Genomic DNA, 17,294 nt, shown 5'->3' with positions numbered 1-17,294 from the left:
AGCTCATCATTTCAGACGAAAGTCGTGCGGTTGCATTATCGTGTAATATAAATTATTTGTAAGAATGTATTGCAGATGCCTGTTCAATGAACTGGGTAACTAAATACTGCTTCCCAGTACATTTATTATTTAATGAAATTTGTCACAAATTAGATATCCGTTTTTGAAACTAACAGTTTAGTTCATGGAATCAATACTAGAAATGAGGGTAGTGTATACAGTGCTTCTCAGAAGAAATGATTAATATGCAAGGATATTACAGAAATGATCATTCGAAGCAAAAAAAGTATAAACAGGTGCTTTAAAGTGCATACTTTAAGAGGTAATAGCACTTGTTGATCTTCGCTACAGTGACACACATCTTCTCTACTAACGTGTGCTCGTAGCTGATAAGGTATTTTAGAGCTCATGTTTACTAGACACTTTTTCTTGTTGTGGTCCACACTACACCCTCTCAAAATATGGAAAGCAAAGAACTTGTAGCAGAAGGGACTTGTTTTAACGTATCGAAGATAAAGTGCTCGTAGTTCTTAAAGTGTGCCATGTAGAGCCCACGTTTACAAGACTTTTTGTTTCGAATGTTCATTCTTGTCATATCCATAATGTTGACCATTGCTCTTGTGACACCCTGTATAAAGATCAGAAGTCACCTACTTAGCGCAGTTAGGGTTTCATCATGCAGTAACACTTATTTTCAAAACTTGCATACAGCCATAAGAAGTTTAACGACTAGTAAAGTACAAAACCTTAAGGATTTATCGGTCTCCATCGCCTACCTTATTGACTAATTTCTTTGTAGATCCAACTGACGTCTCTCTTTCTTTGTATTTATGCTGCATATACGTTGGAATTTATATTTATCTCAGATGTCAACTGTCGCCTGTCTCTACTTGAGCCTGCGTATCTGCTGGCTTTCAGAATGGTCTTCACAGTTTGAGGTGACTGGATGCTAGGTATTTAAAATGCGTGGTCTTTTAATAGCGTTGATAACTGATTTGATAGTACTATTGTTGTATGTATTATTAATAATGTGTGTTCTGCACATCTGCAATACAGTAATGCGGTCTGTATAAGTAAGCATTGCAACTGTTTGTGCATTGGCCAGTTTACGACAATTTTGGTTTAAAATTTTAAATGGCAAAATGTTTTAGATTTTTGGTGTGTTCTATTTTCTTAAGGATTTTTCCCTGTGAATATGTGGAATTACAATTTGCGTATCTCTTCTGTTGTAAATATATATTATGCATTTGGTTTTAGGATGTACTGCGCGTCTTAGAGGATCTCCTGACTATGGATGTGTGTCAGGAAAAGCAAATCCATCTCTCGATCTATCTGTCTGTTTACCTGTCTGTCTATATATCTAGCTTCTAACTTGCACAGTGTAAAACATATTGTAAGTTTACTGTATATGTCAGTGTGCCTTCTTCAGAGTTAGTTGTAAATTAGCAATCTCATAGGTTAGAAATGTTTTCTAGCAATACATCTTCACTGAAAACATTTTATTTTAATGTTTTAGTCCAATGTTTTTTGGAACAACTCCAGCCCTACCGTGATAATATTGATTCACGAGATATTCAAATGTATACGTTATGTATTCATCAACAGAAATTGGAAAAATCGTAACAATTAATTTAGGAATATTTTTATTAATGGTGCATATCTTCAGTGAAAATAATTCGTCTTGCTCTTTTAGTCCAACATGTTTTGGAACTTCAGCTATGATATTGCCATGATAATATTGATTCATAGGGTACCCTAATGTATAAATTATATACATATCAATGAAAATAGCAAAAATTGGGGCGAGTAATTTAGGAATGTTTTTATTAGTTATACGCCATATTCAGTTAAATTATTTTATTTTACTGTTTAAGTCCAACGCGTTTTTGAACTACAACTGCAACTTTAAATTGATAATACTGATTCATAAGACAGTCAAATATATAAATTATGTATTTGTCAATATACGTAACAAAAATTGTGACGAGTAGTTTTAGTCAGACACTGTGCTAGTAAGCATGAGAAATCATGTGCAAGAATGTAAAATATTTTTAACTGTCACTGATTTGAATAACTTTGTTCAAACTCACCTGTTATGCAAACAGTGATATTACGAGCTCTGATTCTTTAATACACTCTAGATTCACACAAATTTTAATGTAATACAGTCATAAAAGTGTTACATTATTTGAATGTGAAAGTTTTTGACCGATGGAGGAGACAAATATTTCGTGGGCAGATGAACAACTATCATTTAAAAAATGTTCAAATGTGTGTAAATTCCTAAGGAACCAAACTGCTAAGGTCATCGGTCCCTAGACTTACACACTACATAAACTAACTTACGCTAAGAACAACACATAAATGCATGCCTGAGGGAGGACTCGAACCTCCGGCGGGAGGGAACTACACTACTGGCCATTAAACTTGCTACACCAAGAAGAAATGCAGATGATAAACGGGTATTCATTGGACAAATATATTATACTAGAACTGACATGTGATCACATTTTCACGCAATTTGGGTGCATAGATCCTGAGAAATCAGTACCCAGAACAACCACCTCTGGCCGTAATAACGGCCTTGATACGCCTGGGCATTGAGTCAAACAGAGCTGGATGGCATGTACAGGTACAGCTGCCCATGCAGCTTCAACACGATACCACTGTTCATCAAGAGTAATCACTGGCGTTTTGTGACGAGGCAGTTGCTCGGCCACCATTGACCAGATGTTTTCAGTTGGTGAGAATGTGCTGGCCAGGGTAGCAGTCGAACATTTTCTGTATCCAGAAAGGCTTGTACAGGACCTGCAACATGCGGTCGTGCATTATCCTGCTGAAATGTAGGGTTTCGCAGGGATCGAATGAAGGGTAGAGCCACGGGTCGTAACACATCTGACATGTAACGTCCACCTTTCAAAGCTCCGACAGTGCGAACAAGAGGTGACCGAGACGTGTAACCAGTGGCACCTCATACTCTCACGCCGAGTGATACGCCGGTATGGCGATGACGAATACACGTTTACAATGTGCGTTAACCGCGATGTTGCCAAACACGGCCGCCACCAGCATTATGCTGTAAACAGAACCTGGATTCATCTGAAAAAAAAATGTCGTCTTGCCATTCGTGCATCCATGTTCGTCGTTGAGTACACCATTGCAGGCGCTCCTGTCTGTGATGCAGCGTCAAGGATAACCGCAGCCATGGTCTCCTAGCTGATAGTCCATGCTGCTGCAAACGTCGTCGAACTGTTCGTGCAGATGGTTGTTGTCTTGCAAACGTCTCCATCTGTTGACTCAGGGATCGAGACGTGGCTGCACGATCCGTTACAGCCATGCGGATAAGATGCCTGTCATCTCGACTACTAGTGACACAAGGCCGTTGGTTGGTTCAAATGGCTCTGAGCACTATGCGACTTAACTTCTGAGGTCATCAGTCGCCTAGAACTTAGAACTAATTAAACCTAACTAACCTAAGGACATCACACACATCCATGCCCGTGGCAGGATTCGAACCTGCGACCGTAGCGGTCGCTCGGCTCCAGACTGTAGCGCCCAGAACCGCACGGCCACTCCGGCCGGCCACAAGGCCGTTGGGATCCAGCACGGCGTTCCGTATTACCCTCCTGAACCCACCGATTCCATATTCTGCTAACAGTCACTGGATCTCGACCAACGCGAGCAGCAATGGCGCGATACGATAAACCGCAATCGGGATAGGCTACAATCCGACCTTTATCAAAGTCGGAAACGTGATGGTACGCATTTCTCCTCCTTACACGAGGCATCACAACAACGTTTCAGCAGGCAACGCCGGTCAACTGCTTTTTGCGTATGAGAAATGGGTTGGAGACTTTCCTCATGTCAGCACGTTGTAGTTGTCGCTACCGGCGCCAACCTTGTGTGGATGCTCTGAAAAGCTAATCATTTGCATATCACAGCATCTTCTTCCTATCGGTTAAATTTCGCGTCTGTAGCACGTCATCTTCGTGGTGTAGCAATTTTAAAGGCCAATAGTTCTTTCTCTGAGTCGCTTTTTCGCGGGAAAGTAGCTACTGTGTGGTACATTTGCTACTGAGTCATTAACTGAGGAGGCAGATATAACCCTAAATTGTAGTCCGTGAGAATGGGGCGATACGTCCGAAACGCATTGCTTTAAAACAGAAAATATTTTCGCTGGAGACGGCATATCACAAATAAAAATACTCCTAACCGGTAAGTTATCTCAGGAACAGCTGTTGAGGAAATGTCTGTTAATAACGTATCAATCTCTCGTTTGACAATGTCACCCAAGGGGAGGATGTCGTCTCAGGTAGCAGGTGGTACTACCCCTGAAAGCCTACCATGCAGGTGTCGATGTCGGTCTGCGCAGGCGCACGGCCGGGAGCTGTTCTTCTGCTCGGCGTGCTCGCTGGAGTTCGGCAGCAGCGCGGAGGCGCTGGCGCATCGGCGCTCCACGCGGCACCGCCACACGGCCATCCAGCACCTGGCGGGCCCCCGCCGCTGCCACTTCTGCCCGCTCACCGTGGACGGGCTGCCCAGCCTCCAGCAGCACATCCGCGCCGTCCACCCCAACCTCATGAGCGCGTGAGTACTCTGCACTCTGGCCTCTACACGTGGGTGGGTTCTTAAGCACAGAAGCGGGGTGCGTCCAATAAGTATGTTGTTGTTGTGGTGGTCTTCAGTCCTGAGAATGGTTTGATGCAGCTCTCCATGCTACTCTATCCTGTGCAAGTTTCTTCATCTCCCAGTACCTCCTGCAACCTACATCCTTCTGAATCTGCTTAGTGTATTCATCTCTTGGTCTCCCTCTACGATTTTACCCTCCACGCTGCCCTCCAATACAAAATTGGTGATCCCTTGATGCTTCAACACATGTCCTACCAACCGATCCCTTCTTCTAGTCAAGTTGTGCCACAAACTCCTCTTCTCCCATCTAATCTTCAGCATTCTTCTGTAGCACTAGATTTCAAAAGCTTCTATTCTCTTCTTGTCCAAACTATTTATTGTGCATGTTTCACTTCCATACATGGTCACACTCTATACAAATACTTTCAGAAACGACTTCCTGACACTTAAATCTATACTCGATGTTAACAAATTTCTCTTCTTCAGAAACGCTTTCCTTTCCATTGCCAGTCTAAATTTTATATCCTCTCTACTTCGACCATCTAAGTTATTTTGCTCCCCAAATAGCAAAATTCCTTTACTACTTTAAGTGTCTCGTTTCCTAATCTAATTCCCTCAGCATCACCCGACGTAATTCGACTACTTTCCATTATCCTCGTTTTGCTTTTGTTGATGTTCATCTTATATCCTCCTTTCAAGACACTATCCATTCCGTTCAACTGCTCTTCCAAGTCCTTTGCTGTCTCTGACAGAATTACAATGTCATCGGCGAACCTCAAAGTTTTTATTTCTTCTCCCTGAATTTTAATACCTACTCCGAATTTTTCTTTTGTTTCCTTCACTGTTTGTTCAATATACGGATTGAATAACATCGGGGAGAGACTACAACCCTGTCTCACTCCCTTCCCAATCCTAACTGCCATCTGGTTTCTGTACAAATTATAAATAGCCTTTCGCTCTCTGTATTTTACCGTTGCCACCTTCAGAATTTGAGAGAGCGTATTCCAGTCAACATTGTAATAAGTAATGCAATAAGTAATTGTAATAAGTAATGCAACACTTTTTTTACTGAAAGCAGGTCGGTTTCATTCAGGATTCCAGTACACCGTAATACTTCCCACTCCTATGGCTACAATATCTTATTTTTCAACATGATATCCGTTCAATGCGACGACCTTACGCCACCTTTCTGGGAGTGCCTGTATGGCCGCATGTTACCACACACCGATCAACGTGAGAGCCATCGTCTTGCTGCATCAATAACCTTCCCATCATCCACGTTATGCTTCCAGCTTGGGGTCAGAGATACAGAAGTCGGAAGGTCCGAGATCCGGGCTGTAGGGTTGGTGAGGGAGAACAGTCCGATGAAGTTTTGTGAGCACCTCTCTGGTATGCAGATTTATGTGAGGCCCTTTGTTGTCATTTGCATTTTTGTGATGACGAAAGCGTTGAAGTCGTTCCTTCAGTTTTTTGAAAATAGCACAGTACAGTGTTGACAGTTGCACCATTAGAGAGGACATCAAACAGAATAGCCCCTTCAGAATCCCAGACGACCGTCGCTATTTACCAGCTGAGGGAGAGGTGGTGTGGCGCCACTCGATGGACTGTAGTTGTTTCATTGCCTGCGACGATGATGGACAAAAAATTGTCACGATCAGCCTCGTAACATGAAAGACAGATGGCCCTTCATTGCTGTTTATGGTCTACCGTTAGGAACCCAGCGGGCGCACATCTTTGAGTACTCCAACTGGTGGACGAGTGTGTCAGCGCTACCAACACAAATGCCCCGTTGTGCAGCGAGGTGTTTGATTGTGATCCATGGATCACCTCGAATTACAGTGTCCGCCCGTTCCAACATCACAGGAGTTACAGCTGTGTACGGCCAACCGGTTAGCGGGAGATCGGACAGATTTGCACGACCTTGTTGCGATGATGACGAACACTTCGCCCACTGCCAGTCTCCGTAGACATTCTGCAAGCGCCCATAGATATATGCGATGCTCTGGTTTTCCACCAAAAGAAACTCAATGACAGCTCTCTGCTTGGAACGCACCTCCGTTACAGACGCCATTTTAAAGGCTACATAGAGCCACTTATCGGAGCTCCATAAAAGTATAGGAGCTGAAGCGGGAATATTCCACTGTGTTTCACAATAAATTTCGCATTATTTCCACCGAAAAAAAGTGCTGCATTACTAATGGAACGCTCCTAGCACATTCATGTTCTGCAAGCTACTGAGAAGTGCATGGCGGAAGGCACTTCCTATTTTACCAGTTATATCTTTCGTTTCCATTCTAGTAGGAAGCACGAGAAGACTGACCGACTAAATGCCTCTGTGCGTGCTAGCTAATGGTGTCCTCACGACCCGTACGAGAGAGATAATGTAGGAGTTGTAGTATATTTCTAGATTCATCAATTAAAGCTGTTTCGTGGAACTTTCTAAGTAGACTTTCTCCGCATACTTTGCATCTATCTTCAAGAGTCTGCCGGTTCAGTTTCTTCAGCGTCTCTGTAACACTCTCCCACGGATCAAACAAACTTGTGACCGTTTGTGCTGCCCTTCTCTGTATACTTTTAGTATCCCCTGTTAGTCCTGTTTGGTACGAGTCCCACGCACTTGAGCAACATTCTACAGTGGGTCGCACGAAGGCATTGTAAGCCATCTCCTTTTGTTGACAAATTACAGTTTGCTAGTAATGTACCAATAAACCGAAGTTAGCTACCTGCTTTACCCACGACTCGGTCTCATTCCGTCTCGTATCCCAAAAAAGTGTTACACCCAGGTATTCATAAGAGATGACCAGTTATAAGTGTGATTCGATGATATGGCAGTCATAGAAGATATTCAAAAAAATGGCTCTGAGCACTATGGGACTTAACATCTATGGTCATCAGTCCCCTAGAACTTAGAACTACTTAAACCTAACTAACCTAAGGACATCACACAACACCCAGCCATCACGAGGCGGAGAAAATCCCTGACCCCGCCGGGAATCGAACCCGGGAACCCGGGCGTGGGCATAGAAGATATTCTTTTTCCTTTTGTGATGATCAGAATTGTACATTTCTGAACATTTTGTTACGACTTCTGCACCACTTGTTAGCAGCAGACACAGTGGCTGCGCCATAGACTGAGACGGCTTGGAGTTTTACAATTATTTATTGAACTTTCTTTACAATTTCTCCCTCGTCGCCGCTGCCCATCCCTGCAGATCCCTCTGCCTGGCTGCTGCTGTGTAGATTCTCTGACAATGCGCGCAACACGCGCCGCTGATCGCACTCGGGAGCCTCAGGCCACCAGTGATCCGTTGAAGCCAGGATGCCCTGTGGTTGAGATAAACTCGTCGCCGTGAGGTCAGCCGCCGACGCCTGCTGCACCGGCGGTTGGGAAGCCATCAGTCGCGATGTCCGCGAGGTCCCGTCACGGACGGACCACGCGCCGTGGGGCCAGGTTGCCGTGAAGTCTGGGCGTCAGTCCCCGGAGGCGCCTGTGACCAAGACCGCGCTGCGGCCGGTCCTGCTGGAAGTTCTCGCTGTAGTTAGTCAGCCATGGTGCCGACCGAACTCGGGCCGACTTCCAGAGCTGAAGTTGACATCTGGTGGCGAACGGATGACTCCAGCGAGCTGGAACAGACTTCTGGAATCGTCACTTACGAAGATTGAACATTCGGACACAGACCACGTCTGTCCTCAGATCCGAACTGCTTCCTAATGGCTTCTGTCTGTTGCTGCCTGCACTCTACTATTTATATCCGGCAGGAGGACGTTTTTTACCCTCGGTGTTAGCTTCTTGTTATTACTCCCACAGTATATTGCATGCTGGCCTCACTTCCCCATACTCAGCACTCTCCAGGTTTCGCTCGGCGCTCGGTCTGTGTGCATCCTTGCGTCAGTCTGTTGGTAGACTGCTGCTGTCAGCCAGGCTATCTGTGCGTGCTTACTTCGCAATGCCTCAGTCGCCGGCGTGCCTCTATTTTGCCATTCTCCACTGCGTGAAGCAACGCTTACTACATGTGGCCGCAACAATTTAAAGCATGGTACCGATCTTAGTACTACAATGAAATCTTATTAAGATCTGACTGAATATTCTGCAGCTTCTTTGAGACTGAATTTTACTATAGATATCTGCATCGTCTGAAAAGAAGCTATTAATATTGCCTGCAAGGCAAGAAAAAAGACGCACCGCGAAGGAATTATGCATATGGTACGGAAATCGGTAGAATCGATAGATATGATTTACGTGTACAGACAAATAAAAGATGACAGTTTCACAAAAATTGGATGATTTGTTCAAGAGAAACAGCTTCATATGCTGAGCAAGTCAATAATTCATTGCTCCACCTCTGGCACTTATGCAAGCAGCTATTCGACTTGGCACTGACTGATAGAGTTTTTGGATGTTCTGCGGAGGAATATCGTACCAAATTCTGTCCAGCTGGCACGTTAGATAGTCAAAACCCCAAGATGGTATAGGGCCCTGCTCGTAATGTTCCAAACGTTCCCATATGGGGGATAGATCTGGCGACCTTGCTGCTGAAGGTGGGGTTTGGCAAGCACGAAGACAAGCTTTAGAAATTCACACCGTGTGCGGGTGGGCATTATATTCTGAGATGTAAGCCTAGGGTTAGTTGCCATGAAGAGCAATAACACTGCATTGACTGATACAGGGCGTAGAATATCGTCGACGTACTGCTGTGCTGCAAGGGTGCCGCGACTGACAACGAAAGGGGTCCTGCTATGTAATGAAATGGAACCCCAGATATCACTCCTGGTTGTCGGGCCATATAGTGGGCGTCAGTCTGGTTGCTGTCCGATCTCCGTCCGGGGCGTCTCTGGACACGTATTCGATGTTCTTCGTGGCTCAGTTCGAAGCGGGAGTCATCACTAATGACAATAGTAGTTCTGTAAATGAGATTCTGGGCCGAAGGTGTTCTGGAGCCGCCCCAGAGGGTAGTGGGATACCGGTCTGTCTGTGACTTTCCATATAGCCTGGCAACCAGCAGTATTGGTCTGAGGTTCCATTACACTTCATAGCAGGACTATAGCCTACAAGTGAACTGTGTACTTTTATGGTCGTCCGGGCTGTTTCACAACAAAATGTACGCATGATTCTGGTCCTGCAAGAGAATGTTTAAGTTTTGAGTGTAGGGTGCGAGAGATCTCACTGCCCTCCCCTTATTTCGCTCCACAATGACGAGACAAAACACAACTTTTTATATAAAAATACTTTGTTCTGTAATTATTATAAATAAGTGTGTCCGCTGCAGTGCTTGGCTGGCTCAGACGTTCTCCATGCGCTACAGTGTCTCCAGGCTACCTGCGCGTCAGCTCACTGCGGGCGCTTACCAGTACCTGTGTACACAAAGGAACCGACAGGCCCCGTTACGCACACTCAGAGTCACATTTTCCGACAGGGAACACGTTATACTGGACAACCTAACATGCCAAATTTGTAAAATGCCACTAGATGGCGCTTGGAGTGGCAAAGTGAGTTACGGAACTCGACGCACTAGTCTGAAAAGAGATGCTTTCTACCAGGATTTTCAGAATTTTATTTCAAAGACCAGCTGAAAAAAAAAACGTTCCTTCATGGGCAAGGCACTCGCTCTTAAGCATCTATAATATGCACCGACCATAATGGGTTTACAGAGATTGTGGAAAAGTTGACCACCTTGTCCAGCTGTACAGAAAACAGCGCTGGCGTGCACAACAGTCACGACGACAAGCCGACGAACATGGTCCGAAATGATACTCGTATGTTACAAGCTGGGGCACACCCTCCATTAGTTCGTTTTCTCGAACACAATGACGTTATGGTTGCACAGCTGGTCAGCCTATAGATTTCAAGTTTCTTTAATTTTTCGTCAGAACCACAACCTTCGTCGATGGTAGGCGTTGGGAACGAATAGAATAGGATATTTTTCACTTTTGAACTAGCTTGAATGCAATCGGCGTCCTCATATAAAATTTATATACACTTGTATTACAACATAAAGTGATTTTACATGAATCCTTATTTAATTATATTACAAGGCGACTTTTACCCGAGAACCTACTTTAGGGAAGTACTCTTTGCAAACCTAATAGAGTAGACCACAGTGAATCAGCAAGTCACGTTAATAGTTTTGTTTCTATACAGGGTGGTCCATTGATCGTGACCGGACCAAATATCTCACGAAATAAGCGTCAAACGAAAAAACTACAAAGAATGAAACCTGTCTAGCTTGAAGGGGGAAACCAGATGGCGCTATGATTGGCCAGCTAGATGGCGCTGCCCTAGGTCAAACGGATATCAACTGCGTTTTTTAAAATAGGAACCCCCATTTTTATTACATATTCGTGTAGTACGTAAAGAAATATGAATGTTCTAGTTGGACCACTTTTTTCGCTTTGTGATAGATGGCGCTGTAATTGTCACACACATATGGCTCACAATTTTAGACGAGCAGTTGGTAACAGGTAGGTTCTTTAAATTAAAATACAGAACGTAGGTACGTTTTAACATTTCATTTCGGTTGTTCGAATGTGATACATGTACCTCTGTGAACTTATCATTTCTGAGAACGCATGCTATTACAGCGTGATTACCTGTAAATACCACATTAATGCAATAAATGCTCAAAATGATGTCCGTCAACCTCAATGCATTTGGCAATACGTGTAACGACACTCCTCTCAACAGCAAGTAGTTCGCCTTCCGTAATGTTCGCACATGCATTGACAACGCGCTGAAGCATGTTGTCAGGCGTTGTCGGTGGATTACGGTAACAAATATCCTTTCCCCACAGAAAGAAATCCGGGGAAGCCAGAACCGGTGAACGTGCGGGCCATGGTATGGTGCTTCGATGACCAATTCACCTGTCATGAAATATGCTATTCAATAGCGCTTCAACCGCGCACGAGCTATGTGCCGGACATCCATCATGTTGGAAGTACATCGCCATTCTGTTATGCAGTGAAACATCTTGTAGTAACAGCGGTAGAACTTTACGTAGGAAATCAGCATACATTGCACCATTTAGATTGCCAGCGAGTAAATGGGGGCCAATTATCCCTCCTCCCATAATGCCCCACCATACATTAAATTGCCAAGGTCGCTGACGTTCCACTTGTCGCAGCCATCGTGGATTTTTCTTTGTGCAATAGTGCATATTATGCCGGTTTACGTTACCGCTGTTGATGAATGACGCTTCGTCGCTAAATAGAATGCGTGCAAAAAATCTGTCATCGTTCCGTAATTTCTCTTGTGCCGAGTGGCAGAACTGTACACGACGTTCAAAGTCGTCACCATGCAATTCCTGGTGCATAGAAATATAGTACGGGTGCTATCGATGTTGATGTATCATTCCCAACACCGACGTTTTTGAGATTCCCGATTCTCGCGCAATTTGTCTGCTACTGATGTGCGGATTAGCCGCGACAGCAGCTAAAACACCTACTTGGGCATCATCATTTGTTGCAGGTCGTGGTTGGCGTTTCACATGCGGCTGACCACTTCCTGTTTCCTTAAATAACGTAACTATCCAGCGAACGATCCGGGCACTTTGATGATGTCGTCCAGGATACCGAGCAGCATACATAGCACACGCCTGTTGGGCATTTTGATCACAATAGCCATACATCAGCACGATATCTACCTTTTCCGCAATTGCTAAACGGTCCATTTCAACACGGGTAATGTATCACGAAGCAAATGCCGTCCGCACTGGCGGAATGTTAATTGGTTCAAATGGCTCTGAGCACTATGGGACTTAACATCTATGGTCATCAGTCCCCTAGAACTTAGAACTACTTAAACCTAACTAACTTAAGGACATCACACAACACCCAGTCATCACGAGGCAGATAAAGAATGTTAATTGATACCACGTACTTATACGTTTGTGACTATTACAGCGCCATCTATCACAAAGCGAAAAAAGTGGTCCAACTAAAACATTCATATTTCTTTACGTACTACACGAATATGTAATAAAAATGGGGGTTCCTATTTAAAAAAACGCAGTTGATATCCGTTTGACCTAAGGCAGCGCCATCTACCGGGCCAACCATAGCGCCATGTGGTTTCCCCATTCAAGCTAGACGAGTTTTGTTCTTTGTAGTTTTTTCGTTTGATGCTTATATTGTGAGATATTTGGCCCGGTCACTATCAATGGACCACCCTGTGTAATCTGTAAATAATTGTAATAAACTTTATCTCTGTATTGCCTTGTACAGTATGGCACCGTGAATGAATATACTGCTCTGGTAGGTGAATGAATATACTGCACTAGTAGCCTCATAAAATATTACAATTTATAATTTTGTATAGTCCCATCTCAAAATTCCGAGTCATCTATTGTACATTCTTCAAATTATTTCACTGTATAGAAGGCTTTACTTTTTAACCACTTTGTTACTGCGCCTTTGAACGTACTCAGGAGTTCTGGGTGGGCATTTTTAGGTAGTTTGTTAAAGTGTTGAGACCAAGATTGCGGACCTTTGCTAGTCTGGCTTGTGGCTTGTCTGTTTGTGTCTGTCTAGTGCTATGACGGTGTATTGACACCCTAAGGTCAAAATTATTCAGGCATTTGGCGTATAGTAAAAAAAAAATAAATAAAAGCGGACAAGCCTTGAAGGCCCAACGTTACGACCAGCCGCCGTGTCATCCTCACACTTAGGTGTCACCGGGTGTGTGTATGGAGGGGCATGTGGTCAGCACACCGCTCTCCTGGCCGTTGTCAGTTTTCGTGCCTGGTATCGCTACTGCTCAATCAGGTAAAGCTGTAAAAAAGCGCTGGTCATTCCAGTTTTTAAGAAAGTCCGTAAGACACATCCACACAATTATAGACTTATACCGTTGACAAATATCTATAGTAGAATTATGGAACATGTTTTATGCTCAAGAACTATGGAGTTTTTGGAAAATTAACAGCTCTTATATAAAAATCAACATGGATTCCGCAAACAGAGACCCTGCGAAACTCAGCCCTCTCTGTTCCTCCATGAGATCTACAGCGCAGTGGACAACGGCGCTCAGGCTGATGCCGTGTTCCTTGACTTCAGTAAGGCATTTGACACCGTCCCGCATTGCCGTTTAACGAAAAAATACGAGCTTGCGGAGTATCGCAGCAGACCTGCGATTGGATTCAAGACTTTCTTGCAGATAGAACTCAACACGTCGCTCTTAACGGAACTGAATTGACAGAGGTAAAGGTAATATCCGGAGTATCACAGGGAAGTGTGAGAGGACCGTTGCTTTTCACAATAAATGTTAATGATCTACTAGAAAGCGTCGGATTCTCTTTAAGGCTATCCGCAGATGATGCAGTTGTGTATACCAAAGTAGTAACGCCAGAAGATAGTAAGAATTTGCAGAACGACCTGCAGAGAATTGATGAATGGTGCAGACTATGGCAGTTGATCCTGAACGTAAATAAATGTAACATGTTGTGCATGCATAGGAAAAGAAATCCACTACTGTACAGCTACACTATTGATGACAAACAGCTAGAGACAGTGTCTGCCGTAAAATATCTCGGCGTAACTATCCAGACCGACCTTAAGTGGAATGACCAACTAAAAGAGATGGTGGGAAAAGCAGACACACAGTACCCAGATTCATCGGAAGAATCTTAAGGAAATGTAACTCATCGACGAAAGAAGTGGCTTATAAGACGCTTGTTCGTCCGATTCCTGAGTAGTGTTCATCTATCTGGGACCCCTGTCAGGTAGGGCTGATAGAGAAGATAGAGAAGGTCCAACGAAGAGCGGCGCGTTTCGTCACGGGGTCGTTTAGCTGGCGAGAGAGCGTTAGGCAGATGCTAAACAAACTCCACTGGCAGACGTTGTGCATCACTGAGAGACTTACTATTGAAATTTCGGGACAGTACTTTTTAGAAGCACTCAGACAACATATTACTTCGACCCACATACGTCTCGCGTGTTGACCACGAGGAGAAAATTCGAGAAACTAGAGCCAGTACAGACGCTTACCGACAATCATTCTTCCCACGCATTATTCGCGAGTGGAACAGTGTTGGAGGGATCAGGTAGTGGGACCGATAGTACCCTCCGCCACACACCATTAGGTGGCTTGCATAGTATGATGTAGATGTAGCTCCAGCTCCTCAACTGGCATCACACGGGATGAGTGCTCCACACTTGCGTACAGCACTCAGCAGAACCTAACAGTGACTAAACCAATTGCTAACCAAGCCCGACAGCACTAAACTTAGGTGATATGACGGGAACCGGTGTTACCACTGCGGCAAGGCCGTTGGCACTTTGGTATATGGTAGACAACTACAATTATATATGGAACCGCGCGACCGCTACGGTCGCAGGTTCGAATCCTGCCTCGGGCATGGATTTTTGTGGTGTCCTTAGGTTAGTTAGGTTTAAGTAGTTCTAAGTTCTAGGGGAATGATGACCTCTGATGTTAAGTCCCATAGTGCTCAGAGCCATTTGAACCATTTGAACAATTATATAAACTAGCTACTGTAATAATATACATTTCGTTGAAGTAGCGTCCACATGATTCTCCTGGTGTGAGCCGCGCAATGTGTATGATGGGCTTTTTTGCCATTTAAAAATGGCCTTAGACGCAGGTGAGTTTCCCCATAGCAGAATTCCATATGTCAGATGGGAACTGAAAAAAGCAAAGTGTGTATACAACACCAGAGTTTCATTTATACGGAAAATTTGGAAATTTGTGGTATGTTCTGGAGCACCAAACTGTTGAGGTCATCGGTCCCTTAGCTGACACACTACTTTATCTAACTTAAACTAACTTACGCTAAAGACAACACACACACACACACCCATGCCCGAGGGAGCACTCGAACCCCCGACGGGAGCAGCCGCGAGAACCATGACAACGCTCCCTAGACCGCACGGCTATCCCGCGCGTCATTTACACGACCTCTTAGCTTGTACAGCAGACATATCACAAGTGTGAATCCGTACGTGTATCCCAGCTTAGACTTTCGCTGTTCCAGGTGCGCGATGTGCGGCATGAAGTTCGCCCTGGCGCAGCAGCTGGCCCGCCACGTGCGTGACAAGGCATGCGCGTTCCCCGCCCAGGGCGCTGCTGCAGAGCAGAGCAGCCAGCAGCAGCCGGAAGCAGCGGAGGCGGCGTCGGCCGTGGCAGACGCGGACCCTCCTCAGCAAGTCACCGAGGAACCTCAGCAGGCCCCAGAGGAGACGGCCGGGTCTCCGCCTGCCTCCGCCGCAGACCGCGACCCGTTGTCCACGGCAGTCGCTGTCGAGTCCGAGGCACCGGAGGGGCTACTCAAAGAACACGCGTGCAGCCAGTGCCCGTACCGCTGCTCCACGCGGGTCGATCTCTTATTCCACACGGTGAGTAGCCTACCTCCGGCCAGCGTTACTCGACTCTTCTGCCAGCAGTCTCCATGCTAATAATAAATCTGTAAAACTGTCGTGCCTGTCTGCTTGTGTGTTTGAACAGGCTAATCTCCAAAAGTACTAGAGGAACTTTAATGACGTTTTCCACGGTAACTTGAGCATAGCTTCGGGTAGCGTTAGACATTGTTTAAACCAAAATAGGATCACGGAAAAAAGGTATCATAACTGAAAACTTTATCCATACTACACTGAGGTGAGAAAAGTCATGGGATTGCGATATATTCCGGCCGGTGTGGCCGAGCGGTTCTAGCCGCTACAGTCTGGAACCGCGTGACCGCTACGGTCGCAGGTTCGAATCCTGCCACGGGCATGGATGTGTGTGATGTCCTTAGGTTAGTTAGGTTTAAGTAGTTCTGAGTTCTAGGGGACTGATGACCATAGATGTTAAGTCCCATAGTGCTCAGAGCCATTTGAACCATTTTTTGAACTTTTTTTTAAATTGCGATATGTACATATACAACTGGCGGTAGTATTGCGTACACGGGACACGAAAGGACAGAGCATTGGCTGAGCTGTCATTTGTAGTCAGTTGATTCATGTCAAAACGTTTGCGATGTGATTATGACCGCACGATGGGAATTTTAAGGCGGGATGGTAGTTGTAGCTAGACGAATTGGATGTTCCATTTCGGAAATCGTTAGGGAATTCTATATTCCGAGATCCACAGTGTCAAGAGTGTGCTGAGAGCAGCAAATTTCAGGCGTTACTTCTCACCACGGACAACGCAGTGCTCGAAGGCTTTCACTTGACGACCGACAGCAGCGGCGCTTGTGTAGGCTTGTCAGTGCTAACAGGCAAGCAAGACTATGTGAAATAACTGTATAAATCAATGTGGGACTTACGACGAACGTATCCGTTGGGGAACTGTGGCGAAATTCGGTGTTAATGGGATACGGCAGCAGACGACTGACGCGAGTGTCTTTCGTAACAGCACTACATCGCCTGCAGCTCCTCTCCTGGGCTCATGAGCATATCTGTTAGATCCTAGACTTGGTTACGGGGCTTCCTTATTAGATTAACAGAAAAAGTTTTTGTAATACTCAAGGTTATGGGAATATAAGTGGGCTTCATCTCAGGAGTCATTTGTCTTATTTTTGAAATTTTATATGATGTCGTTGTTCACTGGACATGGAACTCCGTTTTTGTCTTATAACATGTTCATGGATATTGAATTTTTTATTTATGTACTCTACAGACAGTACAACATGATTAGAATATGGACAAGAAAGGTTAACTTCCATGAATGTAGTCTGTTCACA

The 17,294-nt window shown here is 44.8% G+C and overlaps 1 protein-coding gene across 1 annotated transcript in view; it reads left to right on the top strand.

Annotated features, from left to right (window-relative positions):
* LOC124622516 (zinc finger protein 236) overlaps positions 1 to 17,294 on the top strand; it is an 846,219-nt gene that overhangs the window by 431,148 nt on the left and 397,777 nt on the right. The window contains exons 8-9 of the mRNA XM_047148276.1: positions 4,373 to 4,587; positions 15,609 to 15,969. Of these exons, the coding sequence (XP_047004232.1) occupies positions 4,373 to 4,587; positions 15,609 to 15,969 (576 nt within the window). The remainder of the gene's footprint in view (positions 1 to 4,372; positions 4,588 to 15,608; positions 15,970 to 17,294) is intronic.

This window comes from Schistocerca americana, chromosome 1 (genome assembly GCF_021461395.2).
Source record: "Schistocerca americana isolate TAMUIC-IGC-003095 chromosome 1, iqSchAmer2.1, whole genome shotgun sequence".
Classification (NCBI taxonomy): domain Eukaryota; kingdom Metazoa; phylum Arthropoda; class Insecta; order Orthoptera; family Acrididae; genus Schistocerca; species Schistocerca americana.
Note: the sequence above shows the minus strand (reverse complement) of the source record. Positions and strands in the feature narration are given on the sequence as shown.